Source organism: Chironomus tepperi, unplaced genomic scaffold (assembly GCF_022539635.2).
Source record: "Chironomus tepperi strain 1889 unplaced genomic scaffold, CSIRO-AGI_Ctep_v1 contig_453, whole genome shotgun sequence".
In the NCBI taxonomy this organism is placed as follows: domain Eukaryota; kingdom Metazoa; phylum Arthropoda; class Insecta; order Diptera; family Chironomidae; genus Chironomus; species Chironomus tepperi.
Window position 1 is genome coordinate 1 of NW_027226575.1, and position 17,881 is coordinate 17,881.

Consider the following 17,881-nt stretch of genomic DNA (forward strand, 5'->3'; position numbering starts at 1 on the left):
AGGTTAAACCACTGCCACGCAGCAATTCAATTAATTAAGTGTTATAATTAATATGTAAAACAGTAAATTTGTTAGTTATAGTTCAAGTGATCTAAATTTATCATGAAATTACTAATAGCTTGTGCAGTTTTCATTCACATTTTATTTTTGCTTAGTGTTTTCTTACATTTATTTTCGAAGTATAATTGTGCAAGGCTTACATCCATTAAAGGAACTTGACAATCCACCTGCCAAAAGGCTCGTATTGATTGTAAGCGATGGATTGAGAGCAGAATCATTTTTCATCAAAATTGCGACCGTACACCATTTATTAAAAATATTTTACTCAATAGAGGAATCATTGGAATTTCTCACACACACGTCCCAACAGAATCCTGTCCAGGACATGTTGCTTTAATTGCTGGAGTATACGAAGATCCTTCAGCATTATTTAAAGCGCTGAAAGAGAATGCTGTGTAGAATTTCGATCTGTTTACTATAGTCGAGTAAGCTCATTGATTAATTTTTAATAAGTCAGTGCTAACATGATTGTCATTTCAGAAAACTTATGCATGGGGAAGTCCTGATATTGTTCCAATATTTTCAAAAGGAACTAATCGTGTCGTAGCAGATTGTTATGAGTCGAAAGATGAAGAATTTAGTGAAAGTGCACAGACCCAGCACCTGGATAAATGGGTTTTTGATAAAGTCAAAGAGTTTCTTAGTGATGACGAAAAAATTAAGGAACTAAAGCAACAAGACAAAATAGTATTTTTCCTTCATCTCTTGGGAATGGACACATCAGGTCATATTCATAAGCCACATTCTGATCGATATACAGAAAATTTAAAGTTTATGGATGCTGGAATAGACGAAATTATTAAGCTTTTCGAAAAAAAATTTGATGATGATAATACAGCATTCATATTCACATCCGATCATGGCATGACAAATCGGGGATCTCATGGTGCTGGACATAAACACGAAACTGAAACACCATTTCTTGCATTTGGACGTGGAATTAATTATTGGAAGTACGCTAAAGAAGATTTCATGACCAGAAAATTCGTTACTATTGATGGCATTGAAATTCCACGTTATGATATACAGCAAGCAGATGCTGCACCTTTAATGTCAACATTAATTGGCTGCGCAGTTCCAACAAATAATTTTGGAAAGCTTCCCTACATGTATCCAAATGTCAGCAAGATTTATTTGGCTAATGCATTTTCAAACAATGCTTATCAGCGTACAGACACCAAAAACTTCATCAGCAGTCTCTTAAAAAGACATTCCATTTCTCCTTCAATGTACGTGAACGAAAAATTGAGGACGAAATTAATTTCCTTGACGAGCAGATTAAGCTATCATTCACTTTAAAGGACTATGATGACATTGTAAGTCACTCATTCTTAATACTTATGTTTAGTTCTTACAAACCTTTTTCTTCCAGATTGTTAAATCACATGAAATGATCAAACTTATCTATGAAGGCATAGATTTTTACCAAATGTACTACAAATATGACTTGTTGATATTGACATTGACCATGACTGGATGGATTGTCCTTCTATATCAATATGTGATTGTGTCAAGTCTGATGTGAAGATTAAAAACAGCGTTTTGCAGTATGAATATGTTTCTAGTTGTTGCTTATAATTTACTTCAGCACACGCCATTGATTGTTATCGGCTACTTCCTTCTAACAATTGTCGTATGGATGTTTGTATTCTCTAATAATGAAGACAAGATCCTCAAAACTCCTTATTATTACTAATAAGAATAACGTATTTATTGCTGTGATTTGCATCGTTTTTTGCTGAACTACTAGTTTATTCCTTTTTCGAACGTAAAATTCTAAGCTTAATACTGCTAATTTATTCTGGAACCATAACAGCTTACGCTATAAGGAAGAAAATGGAACCAAAAGCTTAAGACATTGAAATATTTCTCATCAGAAGCAGTTGTAGGGATATTTCCGTTGCTTAAAGTAGTCGACAAGAAAAACAAGAACTCGATTCTTCTGTAAGTATAATAACTAATCCTGTTCTACCTTAATTCATCATACCGTTAGGGCAATGGGGACGATATTTTGGATATTCCGATCAATGGACTACGTATATTAAAACGATCGAGTAAAATTCAGCATTATTCAGACTCTAGTGCTGTTTTGTGGAGGACTCTTTTTTATTTTATATTTGATATTTTACTTGGAGCTGGAAATGCTCTACTGCCAATTCAACAAATTATATATCCTGGATGCTTATTTATTATCCCCAATATTAATTATTTTTAGTCCTTTAAATAGAAATCAAGTTGAAACTAGTCGGCAATGGATTTAGTATATGCTACATTTTAATGTCCACCTCGCTGTTCCTCATTTCGTACTTTGTTCATTTATACAGTTGGGTTGAAATGGAACTAATAATATTCAGAAGAATGAAGCAGGTGAAAGACTTTACTTTTGAGAAACTTCCTGATAATAGGCGTCGAGAAGTGGATTTTAATGACATTCGATGCATTTTAGTGTTTGTAAGTATAGCATGTGCTTGATTTGAATCCATGGACCCTAGATTTAACAAATTCCTTTTCGTTCACAGATGCTGTACTTGCTGATATCATTTTTTGGAACCGGCAATATGGCAACAATCAGTTCTTTCGATCCTAACTGGGTTAGATGCCTGGTTGTAGTATTTTCACCATTCTTAATGATGTTCTTAATACTCTTCAAGCTTTCAATTCCTATAAATTTGCTTTCGTGCTGTTATCGAGCTATAAATTTATCATTAAGAGTCGACACCAAAAAAGTTTTCATCCTGATGCTAATGATATGCGATGTCATGTGCCTCAATTTCCTCTTTCTAGTCAAAAACAAAGGATCGTGGCTTGACATAGGAGCATCGCTATCGCATTTTATCATAATGGAATCGACAGTCCTAATATTAATCTTGTTTTATGGATTAGCACAACTTTTAACTTCATTCCAAATAATTCCACAACAAAGTTGTAAGCTTGAGTGATTGTCTTTATTTGTAAATTCACAATAAAATAATTAAAAATAAGCACAAAAATAAATCTATTTCCTTTATTATTGGAATTTCCGGGCTTGATGTATTGAGCTTATTTAGATTAAAATTTTCCAAAAATAAAGATTAATTAAAAATGAGTTAAGGTATAGAAACAAAAACGTATAAAAGTAATTAAGCTAACAGTCATTAACGAATGCTTTGTTTGTTCAGGAAACTTGTTTTGTCTTTGACAGCAGATTTTTTTGTCTTTACGGTCAGATCTTCTGCAAAACATTTCCATAATCGAAGAGTCTCGTCAGCTCCAGCACTCATTACAGTACTTCCATCTGGTGACATAGCTAATTGAAGAACTCTTTGTGTATGTCCTGTGAGATCAACTTGTTTAACCATTGAAGGATATTTCCAGACTGTCAACTGATTATTTGCATATCCATGTGCTGAAATAATTTCCTTATAATTCTTCGAGAACAGAATTGAACAAACTTGTGACTTTGTGTCAATTGTATTTGTGCAGCTGCCATTATTGACATTCCAAAATTTAATGCATCGATCGGCAGTTCCACCTCCAGTGGCTAGAACATTTGATTGCCAAGGAGACCAGGCAAGTGCTCGAACAGCTGCTTGATGTTCATTCAATACATGTAATGGTGTAGATGTTGTTCCAGAAGTTCCTTCTGCTGCCCAAACATTTACTATATTGTCGTTACCGCCACTAGCTAAATATTTCTTATCTAATGACCACTTTAATCCACATATTTCCTGTGTATGTCCATTTGATGTTCCTACTTGATGATCACGTTGTCGTACGTCATGATGAATTATATTTCCATCTCGAGAGCCACTAGAAACAAGCCATGAATTCCATCCCAGTGATCCTACACGTGCTGAATGGCCATTCATTACTCTCAGTCTTTTCATCTTTACACAATCCCATAATTCAACAGCTCCATTACTATTTCCAACAGCAAGTGTTTGTCCTTCTTCAATCCAAGAAAGTGAACAAGTATGATCAGCTCCTTGATTCTCAAATAATATTTCAATATTTCCAGTTCCAGCATTCCATAAATAAACACTCTGACCAAGTGCAACTGTAACAATATTATCAGAACTCCAGTCAAGAAGATTTAAGTAATAGTCATTAATGATGTCAGGAGCATCTAAAATTCTCTCTGGATTTGTTGGAATGTATCTAGATCCACTTTTCATGGACATTGGAGTTTTGATTGAGTATACAACTCTTAAAGGATTTAAATGATCTTCTGGAGGAGCTGGTGCTTTTGTCTGATATGCTAAAATTCTCTTTTTTGTTATATCAACTCCATGTAAAGCTTCCGAAATTGCTCGGATTTTGTCATTTGGTGATTTCTGGATGTTATTATCAGAGTTATTCTCATTATTATTTTCTTGCTGTTTATGTTGTTCCTGCTTAATTAGATAATTTCCAAGCTCGAAGTTTGTAGCTCCTCGATTTGGAATGAAACGATCACCGCATTTGCTTGTCGGTGTTCGATTTTTATTAGGTGTTGGTGTTTTTCGTCCTTTACACATACAAAAAGAAAATATTATGACATTTAGAACAATAGGAACAATGGATGCATACATAGATAGAAAAAGACGTTACATACCTGGTGATTTCTTATCATTTGGAGTTCTCTTTTTTGATGCATTTTCTGCATAAGTTTGTTTACTTGGTGTCTTATTAATAGTTGTATTTCCTAGAGCTGATACGTATGATGTGTTATAGGAAACTGACAATTTCGAGTTGTTCATCATTGAAGAATTGTTAATTGAATTCTCCATTTTCCGTTGCCATCTCGGCTTTATTTGATTCTTCAACTCTCCATCGAGGTTTAATTGTTTGCTCATGTCATTTAGATAGTTAAATTGTGACATGTTTCCTTAGTTTTTAATTAAATTATAATGATCGAATTGAAACCAGCGCTATATGTCAGTTGAAATTTTTGAAAAAACAGTTTACCCTGCAGTTTACATAGAATTGAGTACGAAAGTTTTTAAAAAAAATTTGACAGTTGATAAAAATTCGGTAAACTTTTAAAAAACTTTAAATGCACGATGATTCGTTAATTTTTCTATGAAAACATGATTACTACATGGTTAGTTAATGAAATTTATGTTAATAGATATACATTTCTGTTAGAATAAGTGAAAGTTTCTACTTGTTATTTTTTCTAATAAAAAAAATTGAAGGTTCGGTTCTGTGCAATCAGATTGTGTGGAAAGTGAAAAATAGAAAATTTGTGAATTGCATGAATTTTCATAAAAAAGACTATATGTAAGTTCTTTAATGAAGTGGAAATCATCGAAAAGCGCAGAAATACACAGGTTTTATTTGATTCAAGCTTTTTAAGACACTAAACCTTTATATTTTCATTCATTTTTAAATAAATTATTTGCGAAATTTTTTTACATTAATTTGTTGTCGTTTTCCATGCACGAAAATCAGGAAAATTGACTTAAATCGGACAATTTTACAAAGTACAAACTAAGTATAATACTATTAAGTACACAAATTGGCTGATCAATCCTAAATTATATGTGAAAAGTGACTTATCAATTCAATCAACTTTAATTGACATTTTCTTCAATGTTCTTTTGACAAAACTAAACTTTCCGGATATCCAACGCATAGGAAAAAGTCAGTAGATGATCTCATTTCATCATCTCAAGATGTTTTTAATCAAGCGATCTCATTAACATCAATTAAACGAAGTCCAAGTCCAAAAAAGCTTCAACTACAGCATAAGCGTGACAAAAGTGATGTGTCTAATGATAATCTCGACTTGGTAAGTTATAAATATATATAAATAACACCGTTTACCTTGTACCGATTACATCAATGGGGATTATTAATATTTTTTCAGTGTTATTTAAAATAACTAGAATATTAAAATGTTTGTGTATGAGCACTTTACGGGTTTCTAAATTATTTCCTTTCCACTAATTCATGTCATTTAGCTGTTTACATACATTTAGCTCTTTCGTGATAGTTAGTCATATAACTTCCTCTCAGCTCTCCATGTTATGTTTAGTGAAATTCAAAAAATATGCGCAAGCATATAACAAAAATAGGAAACTAAATGATTATGTATATAGTACAGAGTTGTCAAATTGGTGTACTTAGCTGTATCATGGTAGCATTTGTCTTTAGCTAGTCATTATTTGTGGAAAGGCAAACGAATTTACCTTCTTGTAGTCGTGTCTAGGCAATAACAAAAACTATTGGCCTTTAATGGAAATAAATGTTCCTATTATAGGCTGTGTATAGGCAAACGAAGTGCTTTTGTCTATGTATTGCCTATGGGTAGGCAAGCCTACAAAAAGGAAAATTTATATGTCTTTCGTCAGGTAATGTCTGTGATTGATGTTTGGCTTTGACATAGTTGACAACTCTGATATATAGCATATTCGTTCTGAATACTTTATAGTATTTTAATATATTCATAATTCATTTTGTAGTTATCAAATTTACATTCGTTTTATATGTTGTTGTTTCCTCATAAATATTAACAATTATTTCATTTCTCTCTCATTACTCTCATATAACATTAAATTAATTATGGAATAATTAAGGACATGCGTCAGTCAACGACATCATCGGCGACAACAGACACAAGTGCATCACCAGAAACGAGTAAATCTCAAGATGATTTAAAAGATTCGAAGAGACCAAGCTCAACGCTAGGTGAAAAAGCTAAGAAAAAAGGCTTGGTATAATGTCATATATCCTTCCTATAAGTCCCGCTCAGATGACTTTAAAAAGCTATTCAGTATTCCCGAGGATGAACGCCTACTTGTCGGTAAGTTTTATGCTCATGTTTTGAGGATTGAAAGAAAAAAAAACTTATGTGAATCAGCTTCGTGTTTGTGACAAAAAAATAATTTGTTCAGGTGTTTGTAAGCTCTATAGCTGTGTATATATATGATTTTACTCGTATTAAATGTGATAACATTTTTATCATTTTTATCAACCCAAAAAAATAATAAAATATTAAAGAAATTCACTTAAATCGCGGACGGTTGATTTATAAGTTTTGAGGAACTAGACTTAAAAAAAAAGAAGGAAAAATTTGTTCAATGTGATGCAATTTTATTCAAAATCAATAATTCTGTGCATTTATTCTTGCACTATAATCATCTACAATTGAGTAAAAAATTGTCAGTGGAATCACTGCTACTCAAGCACCTAATTTTGTGTTAAATTTTTGGATTTTGTACCTTTTTTGTGTTACTCATCAAAAAAATAAGTTATTGTCACTGTCTGAAGCGCCCAGCATAAGTTTTTACAAATTAAAATAATAATAATCCAGAGGTAACTAACACTCTTCCTTTTATGTTTTCATTTCATGCAAAATTCATACCTAAATTAAAAAAAAAAATTCACTTGCGGATGTTAAGATTATTCATGTGCAATTCAGAAGGACATTTTGGTTCATGGTCGTCTTTATGTATCTCAAAATTATGTGTGTTTTCATGCAAATATTATTGTTTACGAGACAAGATTTGTGCTAAAATGGAAAGATGTGAAATCAATAAGTGAGTTTCGATGACTTGTGTTAATTATTAAGCTGTTTATACTTGATTATTGATGGCAATGAGAACAAGTAACTTGACCTTGACTTTCATTTGTGCTTTTAATTGTATAGAACTTGTAAATAGCATCAATAATTAATTATAATTACACTAATAGCTATATATCAAGTCTCTCACATATGATTTATAATTTTCTATGTCTCATCGGCCATTCTCGCATAAACATAGGTAAAGAAAAAGTCGCAAAAGTCATTCCAAATGCAATTCTCCTTACAACTGAGACAGAAAAGCATTTTCTGACTTCATTTACATCACGCGATAAGGCATATTTGATGCTATTTCGCATATGGCAGAATGCATTGATGGATAAAAGTTATGAACGGCAAGAATTATGGCAATGGGTAATCTCACATTATTTTTTTTTTCTTTATCAAATAAATGTTTCATGTCATTGAATGCTTGATAAAGTAATGAATCATACTAGTTACACAAAACGATAATTAAGCACATTTTTAATGATAAAATCAATTGTCTTGGAATTGAAATTGGAAATTTTGAAAACATAACGGAATTTTGGAATTTGAATTTTATGCTAATATTTGAATTTAAAAAGTTCGTTAAAAATGTGCATGAATTGTCAACAATTATTAACTAAAATTAATTAAGAATGCCGTCATCAGGTCCATACGTGTTACGGAGAACAACTTGGACTAACAACAGATGATGAAGATTATATAGATCCAACAAATTACGAGGAACGTGAAAATCAATATTCAGCAGATAGTGTCTCCGAGGAGCCAGAAGCTAAAATCTCATCATCATCATCTAACAATAAACTCACAAACGACGAACCTGTCAAGTCCAAAAAAGAATTGAAAAAATTAAAGAAATCTTCCTCATCATCCTCATTGTCAAATAAACCTATTGCCAAAGAATTTTGTGAGAAAAATTCGTCAATTGATGTACAATCACAAATTATAAATCCCGAATTGTTGCCAACTGATATGTCAGATAGTTCCAGTGATTCGGAAGCAGCAAGTAAAATGGATAATTTTATTAATGATGCCGAATGCGATTCAATCCATGAAGGAAGACAATTAGTCCACACAATATTGCCGTTAAATATTGAAACTGTATTTAACTTATTATTTGATAAGTCAAAGTTCTTTTCGGAATTCCATAAAATGAGAAGAACTACGAATTTAGTTCAAGGTGAATGGGAAGATCAAGAAGATGGCAGTAAAAAGAGAATTCAGACATTAACGGTTGCCATCACACAAGTGATTGGTCCAAAGCAAGCACACGTAACAGAAACACAACTTATGAGGACGTGTAGTAAACAAGGATTGATGTATTCGATTGATGCTACTTCAGAAAATGCAGGTACGCTAAAAACGTTTCACAATTACCATTTCTATGCTAATTTTATATTGATTTTTCACAGGAATTCCTTATGCCGACTCGTTCTATGTGTTGCTTCATTATTGTATGAAACGAACTTTTGACGATGCCACTGTCATGTCTGTTCACGCTCAAATAAAATATAAAAAGGTAACTTTTCCTTAATTCAATAAACTCACAGCGGAAGCATTTATTTATTTTTGCTGTCTTTCTATTCTTCTTTTTTGTAGTCGGTATGGGGAGTCGTTAAAGGCTTTATCGAAAAAAACACATGGCTAGGATTAGAGGATTTCTATGATTCTTTATCGCAAGCCCTAATGCAGGAATATAATATGCCAAAAGCCAAGGCAAAAAGAAGAACCAGAAAAAGTGTTAGTCACACTAATCAAATACTGCCAAATATCAACATTCAAACATCACTTCCAATTAAACAAATTAGTAAAGATGAAACACAATTAATAACACGACAAACTCGTGTGCACGACGTGAGGCAAGTTGATAGCATAAAGGAACCTATTAAAAATGTTAATAAGCGACAAGAAAGGCTTTCCTGGATCGTGATATTTCTTTTAATCACTCTAATTTCTTTCAATGTGATACTTTATGTTAAATTATGGCGAATTGATGATAGCGATACCTCGGATATTATAGGGTAGGCTATGAATATTGCTAGATTTAGTTAAATCCTTCGATTTAATTTTAATCCAGAGATTAAAAACTGGGACTTAAATTTTAACATTTCTCTTTGATATCCAGCCAATCGTCACCACCTAAAAACACGGCCGAATGGATGAAACTGATTAAATTGCAAGAGAAGCTACATTTTACCGAAATGCTAAAATGGCAAGAAGTTATTCAATCTACAATAGAATTGTTAAAGAAGGTATGTCATTGACAAACAGGTGTCAGTACTTTGTACTGCTTTATATCTGACAGACGATTTTACTATTTGTCTTATCATTACAGACTGAAAACTCTTTATCGGATTTACAAAACTTGATTTTAAGTTATCGCCAAAAATCAAGCGACTAATGATCACATCGGGGTTGTCGACACTACAATTAATAACTAGTTTTAGTGCATTATCATCAATTAGGCAAAAAATATGTTGAAATTCTATTGAACAGATGAAAATTTGTACTTATCACAGAGTGAGGAACGGTAGCTCAAAAGTTTTCCTATTTATTTCCATTTTTAATTTTTTTAATAATTTATTACTGTAAAGTGCTGGACAATTTTTTTGCATTATAATGTAATTTTTCTTATGATTTATGTCAAAATATTATATATATCTAGATGAAGAAGAAATTGTTAATAAAGTATGAGGTAGAGGATATCTAGTTCGAAAAAAAATAACGGTGGAAAAAATTCAAAAATTTATTGAAAATGACGCGAAATAGATGCGAAAATGATGCTCGTTCTTTTCTCTTCCGAATATTAAAACGTGAAGATATTCATATTAAATAAAGTGAGTTTTTGATGATTTTCACCACTCAAAATGCAGATTCTTTAGTTAAATATCGCGGATAACTGAGGGTTGATTAGTGTGGAAATGGAATTAGGCCCAAACTTGGCCAGAAACATGATAAAAATTGAAATTAAACAATTTATTTTGTGCAATAAAAAAATATTTTCATATAAATTTTGTGTACAATGAAAAATTGTTAATTCCACTACAATTAACATAATGTTGAAATGATATTTAATACCTCCATGTTAGTTCCATAAGATTATGCATTTTGAATTGTGAAATATGTTAAATTCGGCAAAATTTCAGTAAAAATTGACGTCTAACCTTATATTTTGTGTTAATTTAAATATTTTAGCAAGCACCATGTTTATGCCAAAAGCTCATAAGGTGGCAATCTATGAACATCTCTTCAAAGAAGGTGTTCTTGTAGCCCAAAAGGATTTCCATGCTCCAAGCCATCCAGAACTTGAGACCGTACCAAATCTTCATGTCATCAAAACTATGCAATCACTTAAGTCAAGAAATCTTGTTAAGGAACAATTTGCATGGAGACATTATTACTGGTAAGCATATATACATTAATTTTGATATATGGATGTCATCAGTTAGTGAATTATGATTTTTAGGTACCTCACAAATGAAGGAATTGAATACCTTAGACAATACCTTCACTTGCCACCAGAAATCGTTCCATCAACATTGAAGCGTACAACACGCTCAGACACAGCTCGTCCACGCGCTGCCCCACGTTCCGAAGGTCCAAAATCAGGCGAAGATCGTCAAGCTTACAGACGTGCCCCAGGAACATCATCAGACAAGAAGGCCGATGTTGGTGCTGGTGCTGCCGATATTGAATTGGTATGTCGATACTCTTTCTCTAGTAAACATTCTTATTTATATTTGATTTTTATTGTTTACAGCGCGGAGGATTCGGTCGTGGATCACGTCCCCAATAAGTTTATGGATATACATCTAAGAGTATCTATAAAATTGTGTTAAAATTACATGAATAAACCATAAAAACATCAAAAAAGGTTTTTAACATAAACTTGATTCTGCATCTTTTTTATTGAGTATGTGTTTCGTGGACAGTCTATTTTTTTTTCAGTATCTCCATACATTAGTCATGCGAATAATTTTCTACTTCAATTGTTTACTTGCTGTGCTGATATAAAGAAACGTAATTTGATAGAAGTGAAGAAAAAAATATTTTTTTAGAATAGGAACTGCAATTAAACGGATATAATGGGACAATCACAGACATCGGCATGCAAAGACTTCATTCCGGACACAATCGATACAATTCAATTCCAAATTAAGAAACATTCAAAGATTTTCTCAGACCTCAACGACTTAACATATGAAAATTTTAAGGAAAGCATAGACGAGTTAAATGAATTATCTAGAAAATGTATTGATAAGGACGGCAATCAATTGGTATTTGCGATAAATAAGGGATCTGATCAGTTCCATTTTTTATGGAAGGCAACAATAAAAATTGCCTGCGTTTCAATTAATCCTGAATCGAGAGCTATTTCTAATATAAAGATGATAAATTTAAAGCAGTTCCTTCACATTTTCAACACAATGGTTACTAATCTCGAAGCAATTGAGGCTATTGAAGAGCGACAACGATCAGCTAGTTCCAGTCCGGCAAATTTCTATCCATCAAGCATTTTAAATCAACTCAACAATGATCCAAAGTTTACATTCAATGAATCTGATGACGACTATCTTGATGAATGTATAATTTGTCTAGAACGTAAACCTGACGTAATTCTTTCATGCCTTCATAGTTTCTGTGCACCATGTATAGAACAATGGAATGAAGGCAAAAAGAATTGCCCAATTTGTGATGATAAGCTACAGAGTACAAAGGATTCATGGGTGCAATTGGAAATTCCCGATGCTGACGAGATCAACGAAGAGATTGTTAATCAGTTGCAGAAAATAACGACTGATGGAAAGTAATTTAATTAAACCCAAAGATATTAAAAATGTGTCAAACACAAACTTTATGCTGTATTAAAATCTATTTCATTAATGTTAAAAATTTATTTCAAAATATTAAATTATTAAAATAATTCATAAATCACTGTTATCGTAAATATAATTAAACAAGAATTAAATAATGGTAAAAAGAGCATACATAACATAAAATGGTCCCAATGTCTTAAAAAAATTCAACTTTTGAAGCTTAAAACCTTTTTTTATTCTAATTTTTTCTCCTTTTTTTCTTCATCATTTGCTTTCGTTTAATTTCTTCAGCCTCCATTCTCATGTCCTCTAGATCCTCCTGCAGACCTAACTTTTTACTAATAAATTCTTCTCGCATGACTGTCCTGTAATCAGATTCCATTTCTCGGTCGTCAAAATCTTCATCGCGATACCTAAAAATGTAAATTTTTGGAATAAGTAATTTGCTTCAAGACATGCATATCAATGTATTTAAATTACGTACCTAGACTTATCATATCCAAAGATCTTTTGAATTTCGCTCGAATAATCATCACATACGTCATCATCGTCGATGAAATCATCCATTTCTGAGTCATACTCTGAATCTGAGTCCTCGTCCTCAATGCGACCTATATAAATATTGACAGTAAAATTTAATTAAAAATTTATAAAGGAACTAAATTGTTGCGCATTTTTTGAAGTTATGCAACGGACATTTGATATTTTAAAATTTAACGGTTTTCAAAAATTCAAAAAGAAGTTCAAATTTTGAACTTTGATTTTTCAAATTTTTGAATTCCGTTAAATATTTAAAAAGTTCATTGCACAAGTAGTACAAAGTGCAATACTTTAGGTTGCATAAACTTCAAAAATAAGGAACAAAAAATAATACACTTACGTTTGACTGGCATTTTCATGCCACGTGGTGGCTCTTTGAATCGTCTAACGTCTTTTGGTGGAAATTCACGTGTCCTCATTAAGTCTCTAGGTGGAAATTCGCGAGATCGCATCAAGTCCTTAGGTGGAAAATCTCTCGACTTTTGTGGTTCCTTCGATGGGGTAGTCGAGATTTATCGACTTTGCCATTCATTGTACTAGAACTGCCACTTTTTGGCATTGGAGGTGGCATTTTTGAGCTACTTGGCATGATGCCTTTTTGTTTCATTCCACTTCCATTCACTTGTGGCTTTGACGATGATTGTGGCACTTGTTGCTTCTGTTGAACTTTTGAGGATATTGGCGATGAATTTGAAGACCTTTCATCTTTTTTAATTAAGGCATCACGAAGTTTTGAGCCAGACGACGGTGGACTTGCTGACGATTTTGAAGAAATTGGTTTACTAGATTTACTGACAGGAACTTTACTATCACTTTTCTCAAGTCGCTTGTCATTTGATGGCAATTTTTGAGGCGTTTTATCACTATTATTATTTCGATCCTGTTTCGATGGATCATTAAGTCTTGGTATTGCACCTAATTTAGGAATTTTATTCATTGCTCCATTTCCTTTGAGCTTTCCTTTTCTAGCAGCTTCAAGCTCTTCCAGTTCTCTTTTCTCTTTCATTGTTAATAATCTTTCCGGTTCCTTTTTGGTTGGCATATCTATGACTATATCCTCATGTTGCTTCTGTTCAGCAAGTTTAAGTAGCTGATTAAAATCAACAATTGGTGCTGCCCGTAGTTTAGGTTTGGGCTTATCTGCTGGCGGTGCACTCTTTGGAGACTCATACTTTTCATACTTTACTTTACTTTTAGAACTTGATGAGCTTTTAGTGGGAGTTGTAGATGATGATTGTGCTGGCGGTGCGAAGGCTGACTTTTTACTGGCTGAAAGTTGACTACTACCTTCACCCTTAATTTTAGATACTCTTTGTCTATGACCAGTTTTTATATGATATTCATCTCCTTCTTCTTGATTATTAGCTACTTGATTATTGGCATTGCTTTTTGATTTCTTCGGATTCATGAATTTCTCGAATTTATCCTCTGTTGGCATCTTTTTGTACTGTTCCATAAGCTTTAAATATATAGCTTCACTGGATTTATTCTCAAATCCATAATCGTCATCATCACCAATGCTCTTTTCAAGTGTTATTTCTGTATTTTCATCTAGTTCCTTATCGCCTGTATAAAATTTCTTACTGGATTTAATAACTTTTAATGTCTTTTCAATCTTTCTTTGTTCCTTTGGATCTCTACGTGCCATTAATTCCAGTTTCTTCTCACGAGCCTCTCGAATCTTCTCTTCTTCCTCGATTTTTTGCTTTTCAAGAAATTTTCGGATTCCGGATGACAATTTTTTCTCTTTAGTCGTCTTTTTCGGAGCATCAAACTTTGTTTTATAATAATTGCTACTCTATAATGCACAAAACATATGGATGTTAAGGATAAATTAGAAAGTTTAATTAGGTGATATTAAATTTTACCCGATCATTAGGTCCAGCGACATTTTGCTTCGCTGCATTTATAATTGAATGGAAATCCATGATATATACTAGTTGGGAAACTGTTTTAATTAACAATTTCTACACGAAAAACTAGATATTTCGTAAATTTACCAGGAGAATAATTATTGATGAAATAAAAATAAAAAAACACTGCTAAACGCACTCACAGCAAATTCAAAAATACTGAAATGGATCAAGTACGTTGCGCTAAATATCATCAAGTTCAGGTAATTTATTGTCCAATAATAGTTTCCATGAAGAAAAAAAATCTTTATTTACATAATATAATAACTAAATACAGTGATTAGCACGAGATACAGGTAGTATTTTTATGAATTAATTAATCTGGATGATGCATAAATTTTTTAACGCGCTCTTCTATTATCAAATATAATGCTTGATGTGGATATAAGTCTTTCCTTTCTTCAGGCTTAACAAGTGCGTCCATATCCTGCAACTTCTTCCATCCAACATGAACCACTAGAAATTTTATTAATAAATCTCAAATTATTATGCATTCGATGGATATTTTTTGGATTCTTACGTGCAAGAGTCGGTACCATGACTATTGTGACTAGCCATCGGCTGATAAAACCTGGATTCTTTGTCATTATTGCCAAATATTGCTTAAAATCTCTTTTTAAATTAGTTAAATTGTAATGTTTTTATATTTGCACAATTTCCTTCGTTATTTCAGAATAAAATCTGACGACCGAGTAATACAGTACAAAATTACCTTCCGTACACAGGTAGTCGAAATTTTAAATTAAAATATATCTGATTTTGTCCTTCTAAATCTCATTTAAATTGGATACCTAATGGTTATAGATAGTAACAAACAGCTACCTAAAGCATCACTAAAATGAGAATTAGTTTGCAACCAAAACAACGACAAGCAACAGTTGCGTGTTGCTCGGAAGTTTGTTTACATCAGAATTCCTATGAAAATTTGTCAGAAATAATTAATTATGGATTCTAAGAAATTTAAGACGGTAAGCTTGTTAATAATAATGTTAATTGCATTATAACTAATAAATTCACATCCACAGAAAGAAGAAATAGCAAAAGAATTCGACAATTTGCCAGAAAGAAAGAGTAAAATTGCAACAATTTTAAAGGAAGAAAATGTCGCTTATTGCATCTGTCGATCATCAAAGCCTGGATTTATGATATGTTGTGATTTCTGTGAAGAATGGTATCATGGAGACTGTATTGGAATTAGTGAAAAGGAATCTAAAAGTATTAAGAAATATTACTGCGATCGTTGTAAGGCTGATGATCCAACGCTAAAGACACTTTTTAAACCAGCAACAACAAGCCAGCAATCGACTTCACAGAATGTTACTCAATCAGCCGATAATCTGAAAAAGAAAAAGGATAAGGACGCAAGATGTGGAAATTGTGAAGGATGTCGGTCTAAAATGATGGGGAAGAAAGGAAAGTGCGAGAAGCGACTCAGCTCTTATCAACTATCAAAGAAAAAGGACAAAAAGATCAAAGAAGGAAGAATTAAGAAGAGAAAACGCTCAGTAACACCAGAACTTGTTATTAATCCAGCATTAGAAGGTCCGAGACATTGCTTAGGTCCAGAATGTCGATATACAGCTCGTCCACAATCAAAATATTGCTCTGATATTTGTGGAATGAAGCTTGCTAGTAACAGAATATTCCAGATCTTACCAACAAGGTATGTATATCCAAAATATCTATAAAACTTTTTTATATCCAATATTTGTATCTTTCAATAAATAGAATTCAAGAATGGTCTACGCCAAGTATTGCAACTGAACAGAACAAAAAGTCTCTAGAAAAGAATCGGGCAAAGCAGCAGATCGTACGTGCAACATTAATGGAACTGGATAAGAGACATCGAGAATTGGATTTGATTGTTGAGACAGCAAGACAATGTACATTGGAAGAAAATGCTAAAGACAGGGAAGTGGATGTTGAGGATGAATCTAGCATGTATTGTGTAACATGTGGTCATGAAATTCATGCAAGGACTGCAATTAGGCACATGGAACGTTGCTTCAACAAGTACGAAAGTCAAGCAAGTTTTGGGAGTATTTTTAAAACCAGAATCGAAGGGAATTCCATGTTTTGTGACTTCTATAACGTTGTCAATAAGACATACTGTAAAAGACTACGAGTATTGTGTCCTGAACATAGTAAAGATCCAAAAGTAACAGACACAGATGTTTGCGGATGTCCATTAACGAAAAATGTATTCGAATTGATTGGTGAGTTCTGTCGTGCTCCAAAAAAGTCATGCTTCAAACATTATTGCTGGGAAAAAATCAGAAGAGCTGAAATAGATCTGGAAAGAGTAAGGCAATGGATGAAAATGGACGAGCTGGTTGAGCAAGAACGACAAATTAAGCAAGCAATGGCATCTAGATCTGGTCTTATGGGTCTGTTGCTTCACAGCAGTTATGATCATGAAAGAATGGAAAGAATTGCTCGAATGCAAGCTAAAGAGAAGCATTAGTGGATGCAAAACATTAGGTTTAAGACATAAAACATTGACAAAACATTGATGTCCTCATTTTAATCTTAGCATTAAAAATAAACAGCAGTTTAGATTTTTTGGTACAAAAAATAAATCCTTGAATTTAAATTTAATCCCAACATTTCAAATATATTTTTAAGTAACTTTACTGTCTTGTCAGTGCCTTTTCAGCATAAAACATTAAACAAGAAGAATTTTTAATATTTGAGAATATAAATTACATCTGATTATCGTCCCATCTTTTGCTTTATATGTCTGATGTTTTTGTAAATTGCATGCTATAAAAGGATTTATGAAGGATAACAATCCGTCTATTAATCACTCGGAAAAATTTAAATGCTTTTTGATGGCATCTAATGTTTCCGACCTGCTTTTCAGTAGCTGGTTTTGTGGGATGAGGAACAAAACTTTGAGAATGAATGACTAGCAAAAAGGACTATATCTACTGGATATACTCTATTGGATATGCTTAATTCTATTCATAGATGTCGCTACAATTCAGAAAGGAAGTTCGATATCTCATCATGGACTCAAT

The 17,881-nt window shown here is 32.6% G+C and overlaps 5 protein-coding genes, 1 long non-coding RNA gene and 2 pseudogenes across 6 annotated transcripts; 5 read left to right on the forward strand and 3 right to left on the reverse strand.

Annotated features, from left to right (window-relative positions):
• Positions 1-102: 102 nt before the first annotated feature.
• Positions 103-3,093, forward strand: LOC139098803 (GPI ethanolamine phosphate transferase 1-like; annotated as a pseudogene).
• Positions 3,086-4,957, reverse strand: LOC139098794 (cell division cycle protein 20 homolog). The gene is made up of 2 exons (XM_070651109.1): positions 4,634-4,957; positions 3,086-4,546 (listed from the first exon to the last, which is right to left on the reverse strand). The coding sequence occupies exons 1-2, from the start codon at positions 4,899-4,901 to the stop codon at positions 3,195-3,197; spliced, it is 1,620 nt and encodes a 539-aa protein (XP_070507210.1). The 5' UTR covers positions 4,902-4,957; the 3' UTR covers positions 3,086-3,194.
• Positions 4,958-5,237: 280 nt separating this feature from the next.
• Positions 5,238-10,287, forward strand: LOC139098793 (protein Aster-B-like; annotated as a pseudogene).
• A 75-nt stretch (positions 10,288-10,362) lies between these two features.
• On the forward strand, positions 10,363-11,484 carry LOC139098797 (small ribosomal subunit protein eS10B-like). Its single transcript, XM_070651112.1, has 4 exons — positions 10,363-10,428; positions 10,787-10,994; positions 11,058-11,289; positions 11,352-11,484. The coding sequence occupies exons 2-4, from the start codon at positions 10,795-10,797 to the stop codon at positions 11,385-11,387; spliced, it is 468 nt and encodes a 155-aa protein (XP_070507213.1). The 5' UTR covers positions 10,363-10,428; positions 10,787-10,794; the 3' UTR covers positions 11,388-11,484.
• Positions 11,485-11,600: 116 nt separating this feature from the next.
• LOC139098796 (RING finger protein 141-like) lies at positions 11,601-12,609 on the forward strand. Its single transcript, XM_070651111.1, has one exon. It carries the CDS (start codon positions 11,677-11,679, stop codon positions 12,400-12,402), a length of 726 nt encoding a protein of 241 aa, XP_070507212.1. The 5' UTR covers positions 11,601-11,676; the 3' UTR covers positions 12,403-12,609.
• On the reverse strand, positions 12,446-14,970 carry LOC139098798 (protein SPT2 homolog). Its single transcript, XM_070651113.1, is given in 5 exon segments — positions 12,446-12,821; positions 12,893-13,019; positions 13,289-13,397; positions 13,400-14,746; positions 14,817-14,970. Coding segments are annotated over 5 exon segments (1,818 nt in total). The 5' UTR covers positions 14,877-14,970; the 3' UTR covers positions 12,446-12,646.
• A 116-nt stretch (positions 14,971-15,086) lies between these two features.
• On the reverse strand, positions 15,087-15,545 carry LOC139098799 (uncharacterized). The gene is made up of 2 exons (XR_011545233.1): positions 15,382-15,545; positions 15,087-15,317 (listed from the first exon to the last, which is right to left on the reverse strand). It is a non-coding gene; the product is annotated as an uncharacterized lncRNA (long non-coding RNA).
• Positions 15,546-15,671: 126 nt separating this feature from the next.
• On the forward strand, positions 15,672-17,459 carry LOC139098795 (CXXC-type zinc finger protein 1-like). The gene is made up of 3 exons (XM_070651110.1): positions 15,672-15,829; positions 15,887-16,524; positions 16,590-17,459. The coding sequence occupies exons 1-3, from the start codon at positions 15,806-15,808 to the stop codon at positions 17,323-17,325; spliced, it is 1,398 nt and encodes a 465-aa protein (XP_070507211.1). The 5' UTR covers positions 15,672-15,805; the 3' UTR covers positions 17,326-17,459.
• The last annotated feature ends 422 nt before the right edge of the window (positions 17,460-17,881 follow it).

What these genes read in the sequence shown, in the direction of transcription:
- LOC139098794 (XM_070651109.1), bottom strand. Translation starts at nt 4,901, where the DNA reads ATGTCACAATTTAACTATCTAAATGACATGAGCAAACAATTAAACCTC. An exon ending in AAATGATAAGAAATCACCAG is followed by an intron (nt 4,547 to 4,633) that starts GTATGTAACGTC and finishes GTATGTGTAAAG; the next exon opens with GACGAAAAACACCAACACCT.
- LOC139098795 (XM_070651110.1), top strand. Translation starts at nt 15,806, where the DNA reads ATGGATTCTAAGAAATTTAAGACG. An exon ending in ATTCTAAGAAATTTAAGACG is followed by an intron (nt 15,830 to 15,886) that starts GTAAGCTTGTTA and finishes TCACATCCACAG; the next exon opens with AAAGAAGAAATAGCAAAAGA. An exon ending in TTCCAGATCTTACCAACAAG is followed by an intron (nt 16,525 to 16,589) that starts GTATGTATATCC and finishes TTCAATAAATAG; the next exon opens with AATTCAAGAATGGTCTACGC.
- LOC139098796 (XM_070651111.1), top strand. Translation starts at nt 11,677, where the DNA reads ATGGGACAATCACAGACATCGGCATGCAAAGACTTCATTCCGGACACA.
- LOC139098797 (XM_070651112.1), top strand. Translation starts at nt 10,795, where the DNA reads ATGTTTATGCCAAAAGCTCATAAGGTGGCAATCTATGAACATCTCTTC. An exon ending in GCATGGAGACATTATTACTG is followed by an intron (nt 10,995 to 11,057) that starts GTAAGCATATAT and finishes TATGATTTTTAG; the next exon opens with GTACCTCACAAATGAAGGAA. An exon ending in GTGCTGCCGATATTGAATTG is followed by an intron (nt 11,290 to 11,351) that starts GTATGTCGATAC and finishes TATTGTTTACAG; the next exon opens with CGCGGAGGATTCGGTCGTGG.